Here is an 18,247-nt window from a genome sequence, read left to right on the forward strand (position 1 = left end):
GCATTTTGTTTTGCGAATCAGACCATTCTCAAGCCATTTGTCGTAGTTTCCAGGAGGCTCCAGCTCCAGGCATACAGAACCAATGAAAGTCAAGTTCTTCCTAAGAGACCTCAGCATTCAGCATGTTGGGGGCGCTTTGTTTCTCATGTTGGGAGAGAGATCCTGGCAAGAAATCAACGCCCAGGATCAAATGCAGGGGGCTGGGGATCGTTGGCGCTGAGCCGCACGGTGGAAAGGTGGCGGTAATCGAAGCTCTGCGCGCGTTTTCCTAGAAGCCTCAGCCGCCCCACACCTGTCTGGAGTTTGACCCCTTCTGGGACGTCTCCTCCCCTGAGTTTCCTCCTCATAGGCTTGTCCCTGGGAGTGTGGGCGGCCCCCTCCCTGAGAGCATAAACTCTTACTTTTCTCCCCCACCCAGCTCCTCCTCCTCCTCCTTGGCCCTCTTTCTCTTCGCTTCAGCCACTTCCTTCCTCAGCCTCTTCCTCCCTAGTGCATTGAAAAAGATAACCGGGGCCGGACCGGACCGTTCTTCATAGGAAAAGGAACCGAGGAGAGGTGGGTCCCCGGGGAAGAGGTGGCTAGGTATGCAGGGTGGACTGGGCTGTCTGGTGGGGGCCGGGCAGCCGGCGATCGTGGGCTGCGGGAGAGAGCCGGGGCCGGGAGGGGGGCTAAGGCGCCCAGAGGTCGTAAGTGGCGGGGGACACCGTGCAGGAGGGGGACCCGGTGGGCGCGCGCCTCCCACGCCCCCACCTCTCGGGCAGACTTCCGCACTCGGCTCACGTGACGTTTTGCCGGCCGGGGGCGGACAGGGAAGCGAGCAGAAATGGCACGATTTTTACCAGAAATGGCATGATTTTTACCGCGGTGCGACGTGTAGCTTTGCACTTGGCGGTGGTTCAGTTCTGCAGAGCCGGGTGGGGAAGGGCTGGGGGGCGAGGGGAGAGGCGCCCCGAGGAATTTGGTGGCCTCAGGGCAGGGGACTCTGCAGCGCCGGAGGTGGGTGCGGCTGTTTGCGCTCCAGGTCGGGAAGTAGGGGGTAGTGAGGGGCCCCCAGGGGCTCCTGGAGCCCCAGGCAGGGTCCGTTTTAGTCGCCAGGATGCCGGGACCCTGGGAGAGGCTGGCGGGCGGCGCTGGCCGGTGAGTTGCGGAGACAAAGGCTTCCGGGACGCCTTCCAGGGAGCCGGCTGTGCCGCCCCAAAACGGGGGACTGAGCTCGGTGTTCCCCATCTCTGCACCCGCGCCGGTGATGACCATGTGATGCCCTGCAGGGCACAAGGTTTGGGGACCCCTACCTGGCAAAACCCCAAACTTGGAGCAGGGATGGCCAAATATGGAGTGTGCGCGCGCCAGCGAGGAGGGAGGAAGGAAGCCAGACATCCTTTGACCCACGCCAGCTGCAAGTCACTGATTGTTAGGGCTGTAAGAAAGTGCCCTGCCCTAGTGTGTCAAGCTGGCTCCTAATTTCCAGAGGTCCGCACTCCAGTAGGCTTTATGTCCTTGGACATTAGGAAATCTCCGTGTATTGTCTCCAAACTTTTAAAAAATCACAACGCTAAGAGGGTCCTTAAATACGTTCTTAAGTGCATTTTGATGGTGGGGCGTTTCGGCATATGCCCAAGTCCTCCAATATACTTTCTTTGTGATTTTCACGCACAAAGCCTAATTCAAGTCTGCGACAGACTGACATCTGTCGTCGCCTTCCTTGAGTCCCTCTTCCTTTCTTCTGGTCCAGCCGCTCACTGACAAGCTCTTTCTTCCCTAGAATTACTCTGCTATGGCCTCTCCTCATTGTTCTTGACCATCTTGCTCACTGCAGTCCCAGGCATCTGTCCTTCTTATGAAATGTCATGGGCCTTCCGAGGATTGTGTCACAATGGGTATTTTCCCCCTTTGTCCCTCTCTCCCTTAAATAATACATAAAACATGCCAAATTATGTATGCTAGCAATTGTTTCTAACCCTATTATATTATTTTCCTATTCATAGTAGTCTAGGCAGGAAGCCTTTCTTGCCTTGTAAGTGTTCTGCCTTAATAAGTTCTCAGCATGTAATATTTCATACAAATACAACTCATTTTATATTTAGTGAATTTACATAACAGCAAAAGAGGAAGAAGAGGAGAAGAGGCAGAATGATATGGTAGAAACAGCATTTCATTGTGGGGAATTCACCCCTCCGAGCCTGTTTTATTACCCATAAAATGGGAATAAATCATAAATACTTTGCAAGGTTCTTAGAATTACGTAAATTGAAATAAAGAAGTTGGTGTGTAAGTAATTACCAAGAAATGCTAGTTGCCTTCCCTTCTTAAAATTGGGTGAACAAGCATCTGCTTAATATAACACAGGTATGCATGCCTGCTATACATAGTAGAAGGATTTCCTCTTTGATTATCGTTACTAAATGAGAGCTCCGTCTGCAGTGTGTTGCTGGCGGTGGGTGGAAGGAGTGAATAAGGGTGTGAACTTGATATATTTTCAGGGTGGGGGAAATCAGAGAATCTGAGAATTGGAGAGATCCTTAAAGTCCTTGGACATTTTGTTCTTCCTTCCCTCCAGTGAGGCTAATTTCCTCATTATCCCTCACTGATCTTACTACTTCTACATTAATGCTTCCAGAACAGGTGTAAACTTTATTCATTGTTAGGCAATTTTGATGGCTAGAGAATTTTTTTCTATATGGCCCCCAAATCTGCCTTTCTAGTACATTTATATCCATCCTGCCCAACAGAGCAACACAAAGCAAGACTGTTCACATAAGTATATAAAAAAATGCTTTAGTTTTTTAAAAATAGTGGCAGATCTTCTCTGTGCTAACTTTATGGGTCAAGATTCTTTCAAGTGCAAGTGAGAGAAACTCAAACCAGCACAAGCAAAACCAGGAAAGATACTGGTTCTTTCTCATAGCTGGAAAGTCCAGGGTTTTCATGCATGGGCTCAGTCTTTGTTACATGGCTGACTTTTCTTTGTGTTAGCTTTATTCCTGGCAGGCTCTTTCCACGTGGTGGCCACTGACATCAGGGACTGTAAACTTAACATCTTAGAATCCAGTGGAAGGAGAGTGTTGTTTTATTAATAGTTCTAGCAAAATCTCAGGCCCGAACCTCATTGTTCTGGATGGGATCACCTACTTTATGCCACAAACCAATCATTCTAGCCCTGAACCACTTCTGGAGCCCAGGGTGAGGCTTTACTCAAGATACATGGGTTTAGAGTAAGGAGGGAAAGGTTCTATCCAAAGAAAAACTAGATTGCTGCTGCCAGAATGGGGAATGGGTGTGGGGCAGGCAAAAGAACAGCTGTCCACCACACTGACATTAACAGGTTTTTCCTACTGTTATTCTTATGGCGTGGTGTTCAGGACTTAAGCACGGTGGCTGTGTGTTCTGGGTATATTTTAGCTTTTTAATATGTTTCTTAAATCGTCTTGAGTCACATATAATGTTATAGATATGATTTTGTCAATACGAAGTCCCTAATATTTGGACACTATAATTTTTGATAAGTTTTATGAAGATGCATTTAATTGAAGATTTTGCATTTTATTGCAATCCAAGATCCTTAAATTATAATATGCACACAAAAAACATAGCAGATGGAACTGACACTTTTAGTTATTAGCTGATAGAAAATCTGGTGTCCTAGTCAGTATCATTTAAACAGGTGGTATATAGTCATAGATGTCACTCTTGTTTTTAAAAGCTACCAGGAATTAGTTACAATCCATCTGGATAAAGTTGTTTCTTCCAAATCATCACCCCAAAAAAACCCATACACACAATTCCACTTTTTGGGGCCTTATTTGATTTGAGAAACTTGTGATTTGAAAACAGACTGAACTGATGCATATTCTGTCCAGTTGTTCATACTTTCTGACCCTTCTGCAGGTATAGTTCCATCCTTTCTCATGAAACCAATATTTCTTTAACCCTACTCTTGGTGCCAGACACGATGCAGCAGTAAACATTTGTCAGACTGCAGAGAGGAGCTTACCTGCTAGTGGTGAAAGCATGGAAACCAGAAATTCCAGTGGGGTGAAATGAGGGGCACACAGTGCTGTGGGAACATGCAGTTGGGGAGCTCTCCTACTCCAGGGGTTCAGGGAAAGCTTTCTGGGGGAAGTTATATTGAAGCTGGGACTGGATGTGTGGAAGTTAGCCCCAGGAAAGAGGAATAGTGATAGTCTGGGTTGAAGCAACAGTATTTGTGAAGCCTGGATGTGAGCTTGAGGGGCACTTGTGACATAAAAAGAAGCCCCATGTAGCTGTAGCCTAGAGATCAAGGGGGTGGGGTGGAGGCTGCACCAAAGGGCAGAAACCCAGCCCATGGAGGACGTAGTGCGCCAAGGAAGGCTCGACTCCTGTCACATCCTGGATTCCGCCTTATCCTCAAATGAATGGTCTTCACTGCAAGCTTTCCAGTGCAGTCAGATTTATTGGCCAGAGAAGAACACGATGCCCCTGCATGTGACCCAGAAGTTATCACTGCACTGACAGGAGGGTATTAAAATTGCCTTTGTATAAGTCTGCCTCCCCCACTAGACTACAGGCTCCAGAAGGGCAGGGAATGTGTCAGTTTATCTTGGTCTCCCCAGCTCCTAGCTTAAGGCCTGCCTCAGGTATGCCATACTTTTTCTCCTTGGTGTCTATGCTTTTTTTTTTTTTTTTTAACCCTCTTTCCTATTTGCCCACCTGCTCCACTCCTCCCCACTGACCTCCAGGAATCTACCTTCTGCAGCTTCCTCCTTGTGTGCTTCCATAGTGCCTTGGACCCACCACTCAAATAGTGCTTGTCACGTTGCTATTCACTCGAGGCCTTTCTCTGCCTTTGGAAGGTGAGCTCCCTGAGGGCAGATCTTGTGCTGCTCCCTGGTTGTATTTTTGGTGCCTAGCAGGGCGCCATGAGAAGACCTGCTTAGAGTGAGGAGTGGGTGTAGGAGAATGGCTGCATTCTCCCCACTGTGGGGACCAGGAGTGGGGGCAGCTATAAAGGCAGAGGGACAATAGGGGTACATACTTCAGTGCCACGTCCATCACACAAGTATTTTTAGGAAGAGGGACATGATAAATTAATGGTGACAAATGCAGCAAAGAAAAAGAAAAGGCCCTTGGATTTGGATGTGCTTAATGAAATGTAGAAACAGTAATAATGTAGACTTACTTTTTTTTCTCTCAGGTAGCAATGAATGTGGATCATGAGGTTAACCTCTTAGTGGAGGAAATTCATCGTTTGGGTTCAAAAAGTAAGTATTCTAACACAGAGTATTTCTTCGGAGTTTGCCTCAGGGCAGGCAGGACTAGCGTTCTGGAGGAGCCTGTGAAGGGTCACCCAGGGCTTCCACACATTTATGGCAGCTCTACCCACAGCCCCTCAGCCTGAAGTGGCATCTGGAGACTCCTGAAACTCCTGGAGCTTTTGGGCTATTGTGATCCTGATGCAGAGAATGGTTGAGGTATTTCATTACCCTTTGAATGGGAAGGAAATTGCCAGGCTTCTTTCATCTGACTCCATTGAAATCTGGTAATTGAATCATGTTCCAATTTTTATTTGTCACACTATTAAAATTCATGTTTTCTGCTTTTACCCTGCCACCATTTCACAAACTTCCAAATGACTAGGGACTTAGATTGAAATAATACTAAATTGTCTTTATTTCCTCCAAATTCTTGGGTTTTATATAATCAAGTATTTTAGTACATGTAACTAAAATAAACCCTCCCTTAGGTAGTTTTTTTTTTCATCATCTTTTTTTCCAGCAACAACTAAGCCGCTTCTGTGAAGATAGTGACATGTAAAATTGGTAGTATTAGTGTCTTTTTCCTAAGCTGTAATGAAAATTGCTATTATACTTAAAATTTGAAGTATTTGGTATGTCTCAGACAAGATATGCAAGAATTTGGGGAGCATTTTCAAAGTAATAAGAACAATAAACATTCAGCAACAACTAGGATAATGGAACTCAAAGTTTTAAAATTACATCATATAAGTAAAAAACAACTCTAGAAAGTACCTCATAAGAGTTATTTTGTCATTATAGCTTGATTGTGCTTAAAGCTCTGTCTGTTTACGAGTCACAAATCCTTTGAAGTAACAGGACACATTTTGAAAATTCCATTAAGTCATTAATATCAAATATTCCCTGCATTAATTTTCTGTTCCTGCTATAACAGATTACCACAAACTTAGTGACGTAAAACAGCACAGTTAGTATCTTAACAGTTCTGTAGGTTCAGGAGTCTGAGAAGGGTCTTGCTGGGCTAAGGTTAAGGTGATGGTAGGGTACAATCCTTTCTGGAGGTTTGAGGAGAGATCTGTTTCCTTGCCTTTTCCACTTTTTAGAGGCTGCCCACATTCCTTGGCTCACAGCCCCTTTCCTAATTTTCCTTTTTTTTGAGACAGAGTCTTGCTCTGTTGCCTGGGCTAGAGTGCCATGGTGTCAGCCTAGCTCACAGCAACCTCAAACTCCTGGGCTCAAGCGATCCTCCTACCTCATAGCCTCCCAAGTAGCTGGGATTACAGGCACGTGCCACCATGCCCAGCTAATTTTTTCTATTTTTAGTAGAGATGGGGTCTTGCTCTTGCTCAGGCTGGTCTTGAACTCCTGAGCTCAAGCAATCCTCCTGCCTCAGCCTCCCAGAGTGCTAGGATTACAGGCATGAGCCACTACACCCGATTGCCTTTCTTAATTTTCAAAGCCAGCAACAGCTGGTTGAGTCCACATTGCATCACTCTGACCTTCTCTTCTGTCTTTCTCTTCCCGTTTTTAAGGACCCTGACATTGGGCTCACCCACATAGCCCAGGATAATCTCCCTGTTTCAGGGCCCTCAGTTGAATCAAACCTGAAAAGTTCCCTTTGCCATGTAAGGCAACGTATTCACAGGTTCTGGGAATGAGGACATGGATATCTTTGTAGGCCATTATTCTTCCTGCATGTCCTCTTTTTGGCCTGCTGGAGTCACTTTATTTATTACAACAAACCTGAATCATCATTACTGAAATGTACAAAGGAAAGATAAATGAGGCATATGAAAGTTGATGTGGACTCAACAAGCAAGTGAGTTTAATTCATAGGGTTAGTTATAATATTTGTTGAGCCTCTATATATGCAAGTGTAGGTGGTATAAAGTGTATTACTTTTCCTCAAGGTTCTTACTTCTTAGTTGATGAAAACAGATAGATACTCATGAGGTGACTATCAGAAAAAATGGTAAGAACTGGGCAGTGCTGGCATTCAACATGGTCCCAGCGAAATAGATTATTGAAAGCTGTAGTAGTTGGAGGTATTTACTTAAGTCCTAAATCTCAAGTAGGACTTTTAAGTGCAGGGCAGGTCAATTTAGGAGGAAATGCATGAGCTGAATTTGGAATGGGAATGACTGTGATGTTTTCAGAGAACACTGAGGAGACATTGGAAAAATGTAATTATTTAGTTTTGTAATCAAACAAATGAACAAGCTTTCCTAACCCCATTTTCCTTCCTCCTACTTCACCATACCCACTTGATGGACGTTTGGTGAGTCTTATTTCCAAGAGTGATGCTCCTCCTTGTGTTCCTCCTCCCACATTCTCAGTTTCTCCTGAGCTCAGCAAGGTCATGTTACTTTTTTTTTTTAAAGTTATTATTTTCATTAATTAGATAGTTTTTTTCATTAATTTCAAATTTTAAAGACCTTGTTCTATTGAGGCAGCAGCAATTAGAAATATCCATAAAATTCTTAATACTTTGATTCTGGAATGAGACTTGATTTATACATATCACATAAATAAGATCCCAAATGATAAATTAGCATGTTCACACAAATTGTAAATTTTAATTTTACCATATAAATTGCCATTACTTAATATTACTAGTGTTACTATGTTATAGCAATATCTAGATAAATATTGTATTTCTTAATTTCATCTTCCTCCAAAGTTTTCAATGCTCAGAAAATATAAGACTCAGTCATGACTATTATACGTTGAACTACATTGGTTTTAAAATAATTTCTGAATATTAGTTTGGAGTTTACATGTCCGCGTACTGTTGTTTGGATTAGTAAAGGTGTTAAAGGCATAGTTCCAAAGATTTGTAGGATTTCCTTTTCTTTATCCATGTCAGCCTAGTGTTTATTAGTCAGATTCAATTGGTTTTTAAAAATTCTAACCTTTATATCACTAGAAGAATGCCATTGTTCTACTAGGGCAAACTGAAATTCCACTTCAAAATTAGCAGCTTTACAAATTAGAAGACTTAAGGTAATTATTATAACTTCTATAGGCATGAAACAACTTTTAAAGTTGCAGCTTCATCAAGGCACCTTGACTTTCTGGTTCCTGATAAAAGACTTACTGAGTTGAAAAGCACGTATAGAGATACGTTATCTTCTGACATGTTATGGTTAATTATTTAAGTTGTATCTGGAGTAATTTTGACTAATCTACATATGATGTATGAGTTTAAGCTGGAAAATGATTAATTTCATTTTTTCTGTTTCATTTAAAGTCAAATTCTTTAAAGTCTCATTTCTCATCTAGTGAAAAAAGATTAAGTGGAGAAAGACGATTTGGAGATTTAATTTCTTTTACTCAACAAATATTTCTCGAGTGCCCCCTTTGAGCTCAAGTGATGGAGATGCAGAAATAAACAAAATTCCATCTCAGCCCTTCAGGTCTTCTTTAGGTAGCCGAAAGACAGACACACTGGAAGCATGCATAGGAAAGTGATTAAGAGCATAGGCTCTGGAGCCAGACTCTCTGGGAATGAATACTATCTCCTCTACATAGTTGCTCTGTGACCTTGGGCACATTACTAAGCTTTTCTGTGCCTTGGTTTCCTTATTTGCATAATAATAATAATTATCTATTTCAATCATTCAAAGTCACTGTTTTTGCATTTTAAAATCTCTAAAATAGAGCCAGGTGAGGTGGCTCATGCCTATAATCCTAGCACTTTGGGAAGCTGAGGCAGGAAGATTGCTTGAGGGCAGGAGTTTGAGACCAGCCTTAGCAAGAGCGAGACCCCATCTCTACAAAAAACAGAAAAATTAGCTGGAAATGGTGATGTGTGCTGGTAGTCCCAGGTACTCAAGAAGCTGAGGCAGGAGGATCACTTGAGTCCAGGAGTTTGAGGTTGCAGTGAGCTATGGTGATGCCACTGTACTCTAGCGGGAGCGACAGAGTGAGACTGTCTCAAAAAAAAAAAAAAATCTATAAAATAAGGATACATCTTATAGTACATGGTGTGCTATGGTTAAATTGGCAATTTAATTGTAATATCAAATAATGGTGCTTCTTGCAATCAATTGTGTCTTATCTTCCATGAAATGAGGATTGAGGGAATTTTAATGACTGTAAAATACATTGAACAATTCTATGAACCTAGCAAGTACTCAATAAATGATAGCTATTATTACTGTAATTGATAGTGAGTACTTTGATAGACATATACTCAGTGTTATAAGAGTTACTAGATATTAACTCAACTGAGGCAACCATGGGGGACTTCTCAGGGAAAGTGACATTTGAGTCCGTTCTTCAATAAAAAGAACCTAAGTAGGGGAAAAGGTCTGGGATGCTGGGCAGGTGGCTTAACAGGGGCAAAATTACAAAAGCAGGGTCTCTCTTGTCACCTGGGCACAGCCAACAGTTCATTGTGACTGGATCAAAAGGTGCATGGAGCACGATGGCAGAAGACCAGGCAAGTGACAGATGTGAGGCCAGAGGATGAGGAGCCTTATCTGTGAGGCCATGGACTTCACTTTAATTTGACAGTGATAGGGAGCCATGGAAAGGTTATAGTAGTAGAATATCAACAAAGATTGCATCCTATAAGGTTTCTTCCACATTTTTATTCCTCACCAATGTGGAGGATTAGTGGGGGACAAAAATGGAGAAAAGGAGGCTGGTAAGGGGTTATCAGTTACCAGCTTGCAGTTATCTTAGGTGAGAAGCCACTGGTACCTAAACCAAGGCATTGTCACTGGAGAGGAGAGGCTAGAGCGACAGAAGACACGAAGATGGTGGGAGCCCCTGGACATCTATCAGGGTGAGGGGTGCGGGGGCAGGAGAATTCCAAGATTACACTCAGGTTTCTGCCTTTGGTGCCTTTAGAAAATTTAAACTAAGTTGAGAATTTGCTACATGCTGGGCACTCTAGCAAAGGCTTTATGTCTGTTATATACGTTCATTCCTGCAACAACCCTGTGAGGGTATGTTTACCCTCATTTGAGGGATGAAGTAACTGAAGTTCAGAGCGATGCCAGGCAAGTCCTCCAAGCTGTACTTCCTCACACCCAGCAGCTCCACTTGTGTCTGTAATCAGTGGTACCTGAGACAGTCTACGCCAGGTGAGAAAATCACTCACGCTAGTCACCGCTTCCGCAGCCACCTGGCTTGGCACAGCATACTCTCCCCCTTCGTCTCATCGTTAAGGGGCCCTTATCACCGGCAGAGCAGCCGGTGTGTATGTGCTGGACACTGCTGCATGCTTCAGAACTGTGTCCCTGACAGCATCCTGAGGAAGGTATTCAGATCCCCACATTACAGAGGAGGAAACCAAGGCTTAGGGAGCTTTGAACAGGCTGCCCAAGGCCAAACAACTAGTAGGTGGCAGAAATTTCGACTGAAGACTGTCAGGTTTTTAAAAAGCTCCACATTATCATCCCCTTTAAAGTCGAGAACAAGTGCTGCCTCCTCCACAAAGTTTTCCTTATCGTTTTAGCCCAGAGACATCTTGCTCCCCTCCAAACTGTAGGGCATATTTTCTTTGCTAGTCATTTGGCATCCAATCACATGCTGCTTTGTACTGTTGCTTTATTTGTTATGAATATATTTCTTATTTCCTCATGGGAATTGAAGGCCTTTCTTTAAAAGCAATTTTATATAGAAAGTGATTCTATATACTTCCTCACACCTGCCCCTAGTGCCTAACACATTGCTTCACTGGCTGCTCATAAAAGTCTAGGCGGAGTTTGCTGAGCGTCGGGTTGGAAGTTCTCGCAGGGGATCATGGGAACTCAAGAATCCTTGGTCAAGGCATGGTCCTCCCCTCACTGTGGTGGCCATCTTCTTAACAGTGGGTGTGGCTGTGGGAGGGAAGGACCTGCAGCAGAGAGTAGGAAGAGGCTAGGGGTTCAGCCAGGTGGTCAAAGGAATCACCCAAAGATGGGAGGTGTCCCAGGCTTACCCTCATCTTCAAGCTTTCGGTGTATTGATTTTTAACAGCAGATCCACTTCTTGTCTATCTTAATTTTCAATGTCTACGTTAAAAACCGGCCTCCAAATAAGGTAATTGAAGCCTCCTGTCAAATAACGGATGTCTGGGCCTACCACCAGGAATTCAGATTCAGTAGTCATGATGAATGGCTGAGGAATACGATTTTTTTTTCTTTTTTTTGGCAGGTCTCATTCCATCATCCAAGCTGGAGTGCAGTGGCCCAATCACAGCTCACTGCAGCCTCAAACTCCCAGCTCCAGCGATCCTCCTGCCTTAGCCTCCTTAGTAGCTAGAACTATAGGCATGTGCCACCATGCCTGGTTAATTTTTAAAAATGTTTTGTAGAGATGGGGTTGTTGCCCAGGCTGTTCTCAAACTCCTGGACTCAAGCAATTATCCTGGCTTGGCCTCCCAGAGTGCTGGGATTACAAGCGTAAGCCATTGCATCTGGATGGAATATGCATTTTTAAGGCACTCCCATCCTGGGGATCCTGAATGTATTCAGAACACAATTCAAGGAACACTGCTCTTGGAGTTCTCTTTTATTTGTTGTATTTATTGATTTGACAACTAACATAACAATTAAAAAATCAAAATTGAGAGAGAAGTTCATCTACAATATCAACACTGTAGCACGTTCACCTTTTTAAAATGTTTTTTGGTTCTCTTTTAGTCTTTGTCTAGGTAATACTAGGGGTAAGAGGTGTATAACACATTGCATTTATTCCATCACTTTTTGGATCTGGGAAGAGGATACATTGAATTTATGTCTGTGAAGGGTTAAATTATAATATAGGTGAGCCCATAGTTAGATGTTTATTAATGATTTGTAAATCTGCCATACATGAGGGCAAGAAACAGACTTTGAATTTGCTAACATTATATTTTTTCAAATTAGATGCTGATGGAAAGTTAAGTGTGAAATTTGGGGTCCTCTTCCGAGATGACAAATGTGCCAACCTCTTTGAAGCATTGGTGGGAACGCTCAAAGCTGCAAAACGAAGGAAGATTGTTACGTACCCAGGAGAGCTACTTTTGCAAGGTGTTCATGATGATGTTGACATTATATTGCTGCAAGATTAATGTAGTTCATGTATTTATGAATTGCTATTTTTTGTTTCTGGTAAACTGGAATATAAGTCAAACAACAAATGTTTGAACCTACTTAATGTATTTTTATAGAACTTTGTAAACAAAAGGAGACTCGTATTTTAGAAGTCTGTCCTTTTTTATATCTTGAAAGAAATTTATGTATTACACTGTAATATAAACAAGTCCTGTTACTTTTCTTATGAATCTGGTTGGAAAATGTAGGCAGTGAGGCTTTTTTTTTGATGGGGATAGGGGAGTATTTGTTTTATAAATCATTCTTAGACAGTTTCTACAGATATTTGACATTCGGTGAAAGCAAGAAGCAAACTGAAGACCACCTCCCATGAGAAATATTATAATGTTTATGTAATAAAGACATGTAACTGTCTTAAAATTGCCTTATTGCCTTATTTTGTCAGTTAAGTATTTTTATGCCTTTCAGAATTGAGTTTTTTGCATCAAGATTAGGTAATTGCAGTAAAAGTTATTTTAATTTGAAAAAAAAATTCTCTTAAAACCAAAGAATTAAAAAAATAGGCATGGTTAGTGTCAGGGTTGGACCCTACAAACAGTATTTATTTTGATGCTGAATATGTGCTTATTGCTGAGCCAGGACACATGCCAAAAAAATGGAACCCAAAAACCTCACTTTCTCCTTGAGTTAGACCTGCCCAAAGCAGTGTCAATTACCTATCATTGCGTGTTGCAGCCTGTAGTACAGAATTTAAAACGATTCAGAATATCAAGGAGGGTAAACTCAGTGAAAGCCACAGTGGTCAGGGGAGGTTTCGTAGAGGAAGCAGAACTTGCATCAAGGAATGATTGGAACTAATGATCTGGAGGGAAAAAGATGGGCCAAATGAGCATGATGACCAATGGAAGGACAGAGGGACATGAATCAGCAAGGTCTGATCTTTCAAAAGGTAGGCTATCAGTCTGACCAGAATGCTAGGGAGAGAAGTGATTCAGACTGAACAATGAAGGTGGAACCTGGAAACCAGGAAGAGGAGTCTGAACAGAAATCAGGGCAAGGACATTCCATGGTGAAAGTGATGTTTAGTGCAGCTCACTTTGGCCCTGGCAGTTTGGGTGTATCATAGAGTGAAGAAGCAGTCAGACAAGCCAGCTAGAACGCTGCTCAGGAATCTCATGGGGTGATGATAATGGAAAGACAGGAAGGAAGAGCTCCAAGCACATATTTAAGGAAATTGAAACCCTTTTGCCAGTACTCTTTGTGTTGTAAGTGACTGGACCCCAATTCAAACTAGATCAAACAACAGAATTCACTGGCACTTGATGGTTATTGCTCACATTTATTGAGCATTTACAATGCTAATTCTCATATAACCCTGTGAGATGGGTACTAATATTATCTCCTGTTTTATAGGTGAAATAAGTGAGGCACAGGAAAGTTAAGTAGCTTGTCCAAGTTTACCGAGGTAGAAAGTGGTAGAGTCAGGATTTTGAAATTTGACTCATCTAACTGGCAAGTCCAGGGATGGGATAGATTTTGAGCCTGGTTAGCTCCAGGGACTTAGACAATGTCAGAATTCACTGCCATTCCATATTTGCTCTGATGCCTTCTCATTCTCTTTCTACTCTAAATAGACTTCCTGCTTATAGCTGGGAAGATGCCTGCTGGTAGCTGAAAATTCACTTATTCCTAGATTAGCAATCCCAGTAGAGACAGAATTTATTACAATATTTAATCATGAATTTCAAGAAAGGAATTCTGCTTAGCCCTACTTGCAGCATAAACCTACCCCGGTGACCAATAACATTTGCTGAGGGAATGAGATGCCATGAATTGACAGGCCTCAAGTCACATGCTAGTTTCTCAGATACCGTGCTTGACAGCAGCCTCACCTCCAATACGAGAGGGAGGGTTTCCCAAAGGAAAGGATGCTGGCTGCGTGAGAACAACATAGGTTCACTATAGATACAAGAGACCTTTGGAAGAATGAATCCGCAGAACTATGTGGCAGAAAATAGAAGATAAATGAGAAGCAATGGTCAGAAGCCACCAGCATACGGGGCTTCAGTGACTGGGAGAAAAAATACATTAGTTAACAGAGACAGGAAAATTGGGTGGAGGAGGAGGGCTAGTTTTAGGGAGTTTCATTTGGTCTTGTGATCATGGTATCTCCCCTGCCAGGTGAGTACTGGAAGTTTCATTTGGGCATGGTGAACTTGAGGTAGTTAGAGTGGAAATGTGTAAGTAGGTGAGGATTTGGTTCTAGAACCCAGGTGAAGGTTTGGGAGTGTAGACAGAGATTTGAAAATGATGGTTCAAGGTTGATTTTCATATTAATTTTGATTTGTGTAGATAATCCTACTTCTGCCTCTTATTACCATTAAATTGAAATTTCAATTATTAGGGACTTAGAAAACACAAAAGACACACAATCTATACAGGCTTTATAAAAGTCTAGGCTGGGAAATTGAAGCAACCTTTAGAGGAGAGCAATCCAGGAAGCCCAAATATGTCTGTTAGAATTTTATGAGGCGGGTGACCTCACATTATCAAAGAGATTTTCTTTAAAAACCTACAGAAATTGAAATTGTTACTCAGTTTGTCACTACTATTTGTTTAATGTCTTCTTGGTGAGCATCAGATGAAATTTCAGTTTCAAACCCTTCATAATTTAACATTTAATAAATATCTCCCAGAAAAGGTATATTCATGGGATTGTTTAGTTATTTTAAGAAAATTGACAGAAAATCATTCCTGTCACTGACATCCCTGATACAATTTTATGTATTTTCCTTTAGATTCAAGATGGTAAATTCCTTTGTAAAAACTTCCTATATGGATAGTTCCTTTATTTGGATCCTGGTCTTAAAATTCAAAATCATAGATTTGATTTTTTTTGAGCCAGATTGGTAATGAAAATAATCTTTTTTGGCCATAAACTTTGTTCCAGTTAATTACCTGAATAATAAGTATATTGGCTATAGCCAGGTGGGAATTAAAGATTATAAACAGCTGTACACAAACATTCCTTCATTCATGCAACAAAAATATGTAACACCTACTGCATTCAAGTCATTGTACTAGGCATTAGGAAATACTAAAGCAAAGCAAAATAAGAATAAACAAAATTTGATTCCCACCCTCAAAAAAACCCCCAATCTGTACAATATATATTAAATATTATAGAAGAGGCTTTGGGTAAATGATATAGGGGTATAGGTGCAAAAAATGGTGAATTGTTCCAGGGGGAACCAGGGAACTTTCATAGATGAAGTAAAGTTTGTTTAGGCCTTAAAGCAGTGGAATAATAGGGCAAGACTTCAGGGGTGGAGTCGCTACTGCATACAGAGGCAGAGATGGACAAGTGACTCGAGGTAAGGCAGGAAAGAGGAGTATGAAGAGCTGAGATGGCAAAGGAAGGTTGGGACATTATTTTGAACTCTTAGAAGAGATAATTCTAAGTGTATGTCTTAATAATGATGGATTACAAAGAACTGTAAAAAACTTACATAAAATAATTTGGTAAGTACCATGAATTATACAGTAAGTTTAATTTTTAAGTTCTGTAACAGTGCGATTTTATATATGGAGATTATTAAGACAATCTATAATTATAGCCTATCATCTTCATAGTAAATGACTATTAATTAAAAATTTATTAAAGTTACCACTTTTGCATATTCACATTTCCTTAAGTCCTGTCACAGAGAATCCAGGCACCCCTTAGTGTCCTGGAGTCACAATTTAAAATACGTTACAGAAAGGTTGACCTGAGGAATTTGTCTTAATTGAACACTAACATCCCAGATTTTCCTGGTGTCTGAGCTACTTCCTACAGTTCCAGACGATAAGGAGAAATAGGCCTGTGAACTGATAGACAAAATACAAACATATGTGATGGCAAAGGAACAAGCTGGCTTCCCTGTGTGGCATGAGATATTGGATTCATTAATTTATAGCCTCATGTATCCAGAAGAAGTCAAGAGAAATGCATGTACCTTTAATTTTTTATAGGCAAATAATCTTGGGGTTTTCTCTTCCTTAAAAAAGTTATAAATAGCTCTTCAAAGAAAATCAGCTCCTCAAGAGCCTTTTATGATGAGGCATCAGAAACAATCATACTTTTCTGGAAGATGACTCCGTCTGAAAACCTGTAGTTTTTCTCTCTAAGCAGCCTCAACAAAATGTTCCTTAAAAATTTTTTTCTGTGGTCTTCCTTTTAGTGAATGCTTTAATTAAGACACTTTGAGCTAGAAGGAATGGAGATTCACTTAGCTACTAGAAAAAGGGGGTTAACTGTCAGGATGTATATGGGACAATGAGGAAGATACAGGACCCCACTGAAAGCCAAGATTGATAATGAAAATAATCAATCTTGGGAAGGAAATGTAGCATGGTGAGACCTCTGGAGACAAGGGCCTCCTAGCCAGAGAGCGTCAGAATGGCTTTTGTGCCTCTTTCAACATTTGAACACTCTGGAGGTTCTGCACGGGGCCCGGCATATCCAGGAGGAAGCATCTCTCAGGCTTGTCCTCACAGGCAGCCCTGGTGAAGAGCCACCCTTTTCTGCATTGGGGCTTCCCAGTTAGACCACACTGCTGTTTTCATGGATCCAATTCATTCTTTTTGCTTCTCCTCATGCTTCTAATAAGCTTCCTCATCCTCTATCTTTTCTCTAATTCATAGCTCCTACTTAAGAAGCCATTAGTTTGTTCCCTCATTACTTTGATTTATTGGCGTCAGTTCTTGCTGCTAGCTGCCTCAGGCTGTACGAGGTCTGAATTCAAATGCCTGATGGAAAGAGTCTGAGTAGCTCAGTTTGGCCCTAGTTGACAACTTTTTGTGCCAGGCCACCTCACAGGTCATTGGCCAACCCAAGGACCAATTGGGTCGGCTGCCTACCCCTAGTCCAGTGAGTTATGGCTGTGGATGGTGTGTGGGGCGTTAGGTGTATGGCACAAAACACAGCTGTCTAGCGCTGCTGCGATGGAGTCTGTGAGCTGAGCAGCCGTAGCAGTGCCTGTGGGTCTGGCAGGCAGTGTGACTGTGTTCTAACAAGCCTGTCCCCAGAGACCCACTGTGATTTACAGTAGAATATGAAGACAGTAACTTTCCATTTGGAGGCTATGACCATCCTTGTTAAACATAAAAAAAAAAAAAAATCACCCTTATGTGACTAGTTGTACTTGCAGTATTCATGATTAAGCAAATACATAATACAAAAAATAAAAAATACAAAAAGCTATTTTAACTTCAGCAAAGATTTTACATGTATTTGCATGGGATTAATCAATAAAAGCAGTACTTACACTTTTAAACTAATAATACATTTATTTATGTATACAAGGCACATTATTCAATCTACAGAAAATACTCGGTATACATATGGTTTCCTGGATTGCTTGAAATAACTCTATGGCTCCTTAGGGCTGCTCTGCCCACAGGTTAGGAATGATTTTGTGGGATAATAAGCACCTTTCCCACACCAGGAAAGCCTGCATTTGAGCCTCAGAATCTGCTACTTGTTCGCTTTATTTCTCAGAGCCCGTGGTAGTTCTACATTTCCTCCCCTTGAATCTAGGCAGTCCTCTGTGACTGCTTCAACAGATAGAATACAGTAGAATGACCCTAGTGATTTCTGAGGCTAGGTTATACATGGTCGTAGAACAACTATGTGTTGAGAAGGAAGGAGGGCTTTGAGGATGGTTTGATCAAGCAACTTAGTGATGTCCCCAAGATCCTGATTTTTTTCTGTTTCTCCATTCTGCCTTCTGCAATATGTTTCATTTATTTCTTTCTAAGTCTAGCTTTCTTCCTGGTCAAAAAATAGCTGCCAACAATTCTTGGGGATAACATGACTCCTTGGACAAAGAGGTAGAGGGACAGAAAGAGTTTAAGGAGGAAAAAGTAGCATCAGTAGCTTCATCCATCGCCAGCTAGCTTCCAGTGCTGCTGCTGAGAAGTCAGATAACATTCTAATTTCTT

General features: G+C 41.8%; 1 protein-coding gene across 2 annotated transcripts; it reads left to right on the top strand.

The window, feature by feature from the left end:
* The first annotated feature begins 228 nt into the window (after positions 1-228).
* On the top strand, positions 229-12,682 carry ABRACL (ABRA C-terminal like). 2 transcript variants are annotated; one of them, XM_045544464.1, is made up of 3 exons: positions 229-582; positions 5,174-5,240; positions 12,095-12,682. In XM_045544464.1, the coding sequence occupies exons 2-3, from the start codon at positions 5,180-5,182 to the stop codon at positions 12,277-12,279; spliced, it is 246 nt and encodes an 81-aa protein (XP_045400420.1). In that variant the 5' UTR covers positions 229-582; positions 5,174-5,179; the 3' UTR covers positions 12,280-12,682. The 2 variants fall into 2 exon arrangements, with proteins under 2 accessions (XP_045400420.1, XP_045400419.1); XM_045544463.1 differs by having other exon boundaries at positions 240-555.
* The last annotated feature ends 5,565 nt before the right edge of the window (positions 12,683-18,247 follow it).

This window comes from Lemur catta, chromosome 2, assembly GCF_020740605.2.
Source record: "Lemur catta isolate mLemCat1 chromosome 2, mLemCat1.pri, whole genome shotgun sequence".
NCBI classification, from domain to species: Eukaryota; Metazoa; Chordata; class Mammalia; order Primates; family Lemuridae; genus Lemur; species Lemur catta.

Excerpts from the sequence above, each read along its gene's own strand:
- ABRACL (XM_045544464.1), top strand. The coding sequence starts at position 5,180 with ATGAATGTGGATCATGAGGTTAACCTCTTAGTGGAGGAAATTCATCGT. Across the intron at positions 5,241-12,094 it reads TCATCGTTTGGGTTCAAAAA|ATGCTGATGGAAAGTTAAGT; the intron begins GTAAGTATTCTA and ends TTTTCAAATTAG.